At 51.5% G+C, this 7,678-nt stretch overlaps 1 protein-coding gene across 3 annotated transcripts; it reads right to left on the reverse strand.

Annotated features, from left to right (window-relative positions):
* Positions 1–44: 44 nt before the first annotated feature.
* On the reverse strand, positions 45–4,702 carry ZBTB32 (zinc finger and BTB domain containing 32). 3 transcript variants are annotated; one of them, XM_066348874.1, is made up of 5 exons: positions 2,126–4,702; positions 1,800–1,936; positions 1,629–1,697; positions 1,344–1,508; positions 45–1,190 (listed from the first exon to the last, which is right to left on the reverse strand). In XM_066348874.1, the coding sequence occupies exons 1-5, from the start codon at positions 3,007–3,009 to the stop codon at positions 937–939; spliced, it is 1,509 nt and encodes a 502-aa protein (XP_066204971.1). In that variant the 5' UTR covers positions 3,010–4,702; the 3' UTR covers positions 45–936. The 3 variants fall into 3 exon arrangements, with proteins under 3 accessions (XP_066204971.1, XP_066204969.1, XP_066204968.1); XM_066348872.1 differs by having other exon boundaries at positions 1,629–1,936; positions 2,126–3,108; positions 4,153–4,179; XM_066348871.1 differs by having other exon boundaries at positions 1,629–1,936.
* Between the last annotated feature and the right edge of the window lie 2,976 nt (positions 4,703–7,678).

Below are 7,678 nucleotides of genomic sequence, written 5' to 3' on the forward strand. Positions count from 1 at the left end.
AGCTTGCTTCGGGGCCGCCGGGTGGTGTGACTTTTGCCCCAGACTCCTCCCATCGTTCTTGTCGAGGCCAGCGGCGTGAACTACCACTCCCAGAGTGCAGGGGCCTTCTTACCCTGGGAACCCCGAAGACCCTGGGAAATGAAGTTCGCGACTGCAGGTGGCTTGGGCTAGGGACGGGGCGGCGGTCGAGGTTTAGTCTCAGTTCGAGGTACCGGTCCGCCGTTCATACAGCGTGGAGGAAAGTTGCCGCGGAAGCTGCGGCCCTAGCCCTCAGGGAGAGGAGGCGGGTGGTCGAAAGCAGAGCGGAGCACGCGTTCCCCTCGAACCCTGGGCCGGGGGTCCCCAGACATATATTCCACGCGTCTTTGCTTGCTGTGGAAGGGGCAATAACTTGTGTTCTCAGAGCCTCCCCCGTCCCCGGGTTTGCTGTTAAGTCAGCCTGAACACCGAGCCTTCCCGGCCCGTTGCGTCTGGCGAGGACAGGGAGATGGAGGAAGTGGCCGCCGCGCCAAACAGCGGACACACGCCACTAGGGGCCGCTGCAGGACCAGGGGCAAGGCTGCGTGCACCCCCACGCCCGCGCACAGGCCAGTCTGGACTCGGCTTTCTTATCCTGAGAGGAAGGCAGAAAGCGCTTTATTTTGGTGTTGAAATCAGCGGTCCTGGCACAGTTAACCTTCGCTTGTGAAAACTTTCCTGCCCTCACCCCACACGGGATTGCTGTCCCGCGTCATCTTCTGCAGCCCGCGGCCATCTGGAAGAGGGCTCTTGGCGCCCTTCCTGCAGGGCTTCTGAGAGCCGAATTTGCTAGACAGACGAAGCGGCGGTGCTGGCTCAGATGCCTAGCCAGCCCGCCGGCCAGTCTTGAATTCTTTCACTCTTTGGCTGAAGCCGAAGAAGCTACTGCCATCCCTTCAGGTGGAGGAAGAAGGGAGCCTACATGGAGTTCGAGGCTCGGGATGGCCTCGAGGAAGAGGAATAGAGGAAGGTGGAGCGAATGGTCCATCCGGGCGGGAGCTGGCTGGGCGAGTGGCCGCGCATGTGTGCCTGCATGGAAGCCAGGCTGGGGCAGCCGGCCCCGCACAGAGGGCAGCGGTAGGGAGAGGCTCCGTGTGTTCGCAGGTGCTTGGTCATGGCCGAGAAGTCCCGGGAGCGCTGCGGGCAGAGGCCACAGGAGAAGGGCTTCTCTCCTAGGGCAGGTGGAGGAGAAGGCTGATGAAGGAAAGAAGGGAGCAAAGGCTGGCCTAGGGGTAGATGGGGCAACTGGGCAAGGGAGTTGTATGGGACTTTGGGCTGACCGGTGCTTGGAGAGAATCAGACAATCTACACCGGGCAGGGCATACCTGTATGAACTCGGTAGTGTGTCTCCATTTGATGCTTAAGCGAAAACCTCTTTCCACAGACGGAACAAGAATAGGGCCTGGACCGAGCAGGAGGGGGTGGGGGAGGGTGTTGGCCAGATCGGTGGCCTGCTTTGCCTACTTGACCGAGACAGGTTGCAAGTGCATCTGTGGGGACAAAGAAAGCAGAGGGCAGAGCTGGGAATCCTAGAGCCCAGTCACTGGAACACCCAGGCAAGATATCATTTTGCTACAGTGAGACTGAAGCAAAAACCTCCCTCTACTCACCTGTGTGCCTCTGATCACAATCTTCTATCTCCCCAGGGCTGAGCTTGGCATGGCCCTGGGGGAGGGAACCTAGAGGGAGCAGAGTGAAGTAGGGGCTCCGCTCAGGCCGGACTCCTGCAGCCCCAGCAGAGGCCACATTACAGTATTCATGCAGGACAGCGAAGGGCTTACCTGAGGTAGGGCTAGAGAAGGCCAACTGGTTCTGGCTCCCGGCCTCTTTGTGGAGGTTCAGGGACAGTGGGATCCTGGGGTTGGGGTAGTGAAGAGTAACAGACTTGGCAAAACCTGGGATTCTGACTGATTCCATCCTGGAGAGGAAGGTGTCATGAATTCTCAGGGGCTGGGCTTTTGCTTCCCCGTTAGTGGGAGCTTCTTGTCCTGTCTCCAGCTCAGGACATGTACAATAGAGAGAAAAGATGTGGTGCCCTCCCACACATCACCACTGCCTCTCCTGAGCCACTCCCTCCCAGCCAGGTTTCCATTGGGCCCTCACTCACCTCTGGTCCTGAGGCCAGACCTCTTGCCAGGCTGCGGTGATGGGGGTGCAGTGGGAGAATGGAGTGCCGTATCTGGGCGGCAACAGCAGGAAGCTCCACAGGGCAGGCTGGCCCTCCCTCAACCGAGGGACCTCAGCCCACCAGGGGCTAGAGGTGATGCTGGTTTGGAGGGAACCTGGTAGTGGAAGGGGGCCAGGCAACTCCCCCAGACTTTCCTCAGACCCCCCTAGACTCTCCCTCACCCACGTGATCACTTCTTGCTTCCCATCTACTCTCCCCTGGCCAACAGGGGATTGGTTGATATTCTCCTCTGATCTCATCTGCTCACCCTGACCCTCCTGCATTGCTCCTGCTATCTCAGGGCTCTCTCTTGGTGGCCTGTGCTCATGCACCATCTCCTGTTCTCTCCTACCAACTCTAATAAACTTATCTGGTCTCTGCTCCCCAAGGACCCCCATTCCTCCCTCAGAATCCCTTGCGGGTTTCTCTGGCTCCTCCTGATGTTCTTTCAGCCCTAGACTCATCTCTACTCTAGCCCTGTCTCTTCGAGCCTTCCTGCATGCCTCTTCCAGAGATTGTACCCCCAAGGCCCTGGCCGCCTCTTCAAGGGGCCCCAGTTCCCCAGGTTGCAGCTCAACACTCTCCCCATAAACAAAGTACAGAAGTTGTGCAAAAGTTGAAGGGCTGATTCCTTTCATGAGAGTCCAGTGGCCCCTGCGGCCCAGCTGCTGGCTCACACCTGCCAGCACCAGGCTGTGGGCAGGGAACTCCTGGCTCCCCACTGTGATCATGGTATCACATAGTGCAGGCCGGAGCCTGGCTGCTAGCCGCACCAGCCGATCAGAGCCATAGGGGCTAGGCAGTCTTGTTGGGGATGGGGGCATTTTGCCTTTCCTGGGTTCCAATCTCAGAGGTTGTGAGACAAAGGCCACAGTGTTAGGTCCATAGTGGAAAGGAGAGGAAGAAACAGCATATTCTTAAGCCTGTGGAGGTGAGGGGAGAAAGAGTGAGTTGCTGCTCTCTGTTGAATGGAGCAAATAAACTAACCCAAGAAAGAATCTGAGCTTATCCAGAACCGTAATGGGCCAGGAGTGGGGTGGGGTGGCAAGAGAATGAAAACTAGATCCAAGTCAGGACTTAAAGAGCAAGAACCAGGTAGTTAACAACTATATCAAGTAGTGGTTTAAAACTGGCATAAGATGGATTCTGCCAGTTAGTAATCTCTGACTTAAAGGATTGCAGACCCTGATACTTCTGCTTGTTTGAGCACGGAAAGACCTCTGAGCAGGCCATGCTCTCTTCATTTGAGACAGATCACAAGACCCAGTCAGCCCTGGCAAGTAGGGATGGAGCAAAATACAACTTCATAGGAGAGTTTAGAGAGCTAATGTGTCTCCACACAAGTCCATGTGGAACTGAGGGGCCTGAGAGGCAGAAAAGTCAGCAAAACAGGTCATAGCTGCAGAAGGGCAGGCTACAAGGCATCAATATATCATCTTGAGGCTAAAACTTCTAGAACACATCCTCAAAGAAGGAACTGGAAAAGACCAAAAATGCCGGTCCAGTGAGTTAAAACAGCAGGTGCAGAAGCCACAGGAGAGATGGCTCTTTACCCAAGGATGGAGAAAGGTTTTGGAGAAGACTTTGAACCTCTGAGGAAATGAGAGAAAAAGAAATGAGAACTGTAGAGGGAGAGGCTATTTCTTTTCAAAGTTAAGGAGATGGTTTAATTTTATTTTTCATAAGCCAAAAGTGAAGAATATGACAGAACCCAACAAGGCAGAATTTATCACACATCAAACTGCCACACTGGCTTTTAAGAAAGGAGCTGGGAACCCAGATACAAAGACAGTCCCAGTGTTTCAGTACCCAGCAAGCATATTTCTAGGTGTGGTAAGGACCTTGTGGAAGGGAGGATTATTACTTGGTCACTTCAGGAGAGGGCTACAGGTTGGCAGGAAGTGGACAGAAAGAGAAGTATAATATAATGGGAAGAAAGTCTCAGCTGGGGAGAAGAAACCACTCACCAGTAGCAGCTTCCTCCTGAACACCGCATGTTCTGAACTGCTGTTTGGGCTCCTGGCCCCCACCCCCCATAACCCCGCCCCTGACTTCACGTCTTCCATTGGGTGTCCCAAGTATCAGTCTGCCACAGTGCCCCAACAGGGAGTGCTTTTATGCCCCTGGCTTTGCTTCACTCCTCCAGGAGCGACCACCCCTTCTACTTCCAGGATCCAAGCATTCTGCCTCCTAGTCTCCCCTCTCCTTATTTAAGTTGTGGACTTCTAGAGTTAAAGAAGTGTATCTGAAGCAACAAGAACTTTGAACTAATCAGGCCTGCATTTGAGTCTCATCTCTGCCCTTTACTAGTTGAGTCACCTTGGGCAAGTCATCTCTCTCTGAGCCTCCATTACCTCATCCATGAAACAGGGAGAACCTCTGCTTATCTCATTTTGGGGCTGGGGGTGAGATGAAATGATGAATGTGAAAGTGGTGGTTCAGTACACAGCATCATTCAAATAGTATTAATTCCATTTCTTAGAGGTGTCAGTAGTGCTCTAGCACAGTGGTCCCCAACCCCGGGGCCGCAGACCAGTACCGGTCTGTGGGCCATTTGGTACCAATCCGCAGAGAAAGAATAAATAACTTACATTATTTCTGCTTTATTTATATTTAAGTCTGAACGATGCTTTATTTTAAAAAAATTACCAGATTCCCTCTGTTACATCCGTCTAAGACTCACTCTTGACGCTTGTCTCGGTCACGTGATACATTTATCTGTCCCACCCTAAAGGCCGGTCCGTGAAAATATTTTCTGACATTAAACCAGTGGCCCAAAAAAGGTTGGAGAACCACTGCTCTAGCAGATGGAAGCTGTTTCTACTGTCTCAAAAGTAAAAAGGACAGCCTGACCAGGAGGTGGTGCAGTGGATAGAGCGTCGGACTGGGATGCAGAGGACCCAGGTTCGACACCCGGAGGTCGCCAGCTTGAGTGTGGGCTCATCTGGTTTGAGCAAAGCTCACCAGCTTGGACCCAAGGTCGCTGGCTCGAGCAAGGGGTTACTCAGTCCGCTGAAGGCCCGCAGTCAAGGCACATATGAGAAAGCAATCAATGAACAACTAAGGTGTCGCCACGAAAAACTGATGACTGATGCTTCTCATCTCTCTCTGTTCCTGTCTGTCTATCCCTCTCTCTGACTCTGTCTCTGTGTAAAAAAAAAAAAAAAAAAAGTAAAAAGGACAAATATCTGGATTCCAAGAAGAGAGTGAAGCAGAGCCAAAAGCCTGCCTGAGTTGATGCTAGGAAGCCTTGACTACTTTGTGGAAATGACCACTGTCAACTGGGCCACCACTGGGGACTGAGTGTGTGAGTGACTCAGATCTTCCCCTCAAGCTTTGAAGGGGGCAACCCCAGAAAGGGTCTGTGGTGGTCTTTGAAGAGGAAAACTCCTTTTCTTGGGTTGATGACAAATGACATTTCTTTGAATTTCAAGACTCAGAGTTTCTTTCACTTCCTGCCTAAAGGGTCAAGGTTCTTGGAGATTTCCCCTCTTTTCACACTTTAGCATTTGTTAACCTGGGGAAAAGATGAGGTCTGAGAAACTCAAACTTCTTTTTCTTTTTCTTTTCTTTCTTTCTTTTTTTTTTTTTTTTTTTTTTTTTTTTTGACAGAGACAGAGAGGGATAGACAGGGACAGACAGGATGGGAGAGAGATGAAAAGCATTAATTCTTCGTTGCATCACCTTAGTTGTTCACTGATTGCTTTCTCATATGTGCCTTGACGGGGGGGGGCACTGCTACAACTGAGCGAGTGACCCCTTGCTCAAGCCAGTGACCTTGGGCTTAAAGCCTGCAACCTTTGGACTCAAGCTAGCAACCATGGGGTCATGTCTACGACCCCACGCTCAAGCCAGCGACCCTGTGCTCAAGCTAGTGAGCCCGTGCTCAAGCCAGATGAGCCCACACTCAAGCCGGCAACCTTGGGGTTTTGAACCTGGGTCCTCTGTGTCCCAGTCTGATGCTCTATATACTGTGCCACTGCCTGGTGAGGCTCTTTTCTTATTTCTTTTCCTTTTTTGAGAGGAAGGGAAATAGACTCCTGCACGCGCCCCGACCAGGATCCACCTGCAACCCCTGTCTGGGGTTGATGCTGGAATCAACTGAGACCGACACTCAAAACAGTAGAGCCACTGGCTACAAGAGGGGGAGAGAGAGAAGATGGAGAGGGAGGGGAAGAGAAGCAGATGGTTGCTGTAAAGCCAGTAGCCGCAGCCACCATCACAGCCGCCTGGCCCGTGCAGGTTCACATTTGATTCGGACAGATTGTAATGAAACAACGGAGCCAAGAACTGGTGGGCCATTTTCCTTTATTCTAGACTCGTACTGGCCAATGAGTAAAAACAAACACATGGGCACCAAAACCCATTCTTTCTGCTTTTTTCCTAGAATCAAAGGCCCCACCAGCCTTATTCACCTCTGTTCCCCGTCTCCTCTCTGCACAAACTGGCTTCTCCTTCAGCTTCCCGCCATCTTGGCTACCTCCCTCATCTGCAACTACATGGCCTTTCTGTCCTGCAACGTGGTCTCCTCCTTCTCCCAAATGGCCTCCTAGCTCCTCCTTTTAAAACTTTTCCTGGGGACAACCCCTCCTCCAGCACATATTAGCATAACCAAGCCCCTTCTCAAGCAGAAAGGTAGTATCACCTGGGCAATGGCCATTCATGTGGGCAGTGCCATCTTTAACAAAGTGAACATAAAAATGACAGTTTACAAACTTATTTGCCCAATAGTCACCACCTATCATGTGTACCCTGACCAGGGATCAAACCTGGCATGCTGGGCCAACACTCTATCCACTGAGCCAACTGGCCAGTGCCTCTTTTTCTGTTTATTATTTTTTCCATTATCCCTCATCTTGTGGCAAATTTTCATTTATGCAACAAGTGATAAATCACATATATGTACCTGGCATATCTTACATGCCCAATAAAGAACTGGAAGATAAACAAGTCAGGCACTGGTAGGCTTCTCTGGTAACAAGACGGTATGGTTATCCCCAGGTTCTCCCTTAGATCCTGCAGACTCAAACAGCATGTCTCTATAAACACCTGTTTCTCCCTTTTGCTCCAGGACCTCAAAATGTTCAGACCAGCCTTCTCCTTTTCTCTCTCCAGACCTACCAGGCCTTCCCCTTACCTCTCATTCTAGCTTGAGTGCAAGCAGATGTTAACCCTTTCTAGATCAGACAGGGTGTGCCAATGGGTGGGGCTCATGGAGGGGCAATAATAGGGTGGGGAGAGGGGAAGATGAGTCAGAGTGAAAGGGAAAATGCAAATGGGCAAGCGGCATTCATTTGCCGCTCAGAATGTTAAATGTTTTCCATTTCTGAGCTTTCTAACTCCTCACATCACCACACCCAGGGACTCATTAAACACCCATATAATAAACACTTGGCCTGGACACATAAAAGCACCGCTCCCTGACTCTTATGTATAAGAGGGAAATATCTTCCAACACAGAAACACACAATTTCTGAAGGTATGGAATAAGTG

Source organism: Saccopteryx leptura, chromosome 9, assembly GCF_036850995.1.
Source record: "Saccopteryx leptura isolate mSacLep1 chromosome 9, mSacLep1_pri_phased_curated, whole genome shotgun sequence".
NCBI classification, from domain to species: domain Eukaryota; kingdom Metazoa; phylum Chordata; class Mammalia; order Chiroptera; family Emballonuridae; genus Saccopteryx; species Saccopteryx leptura.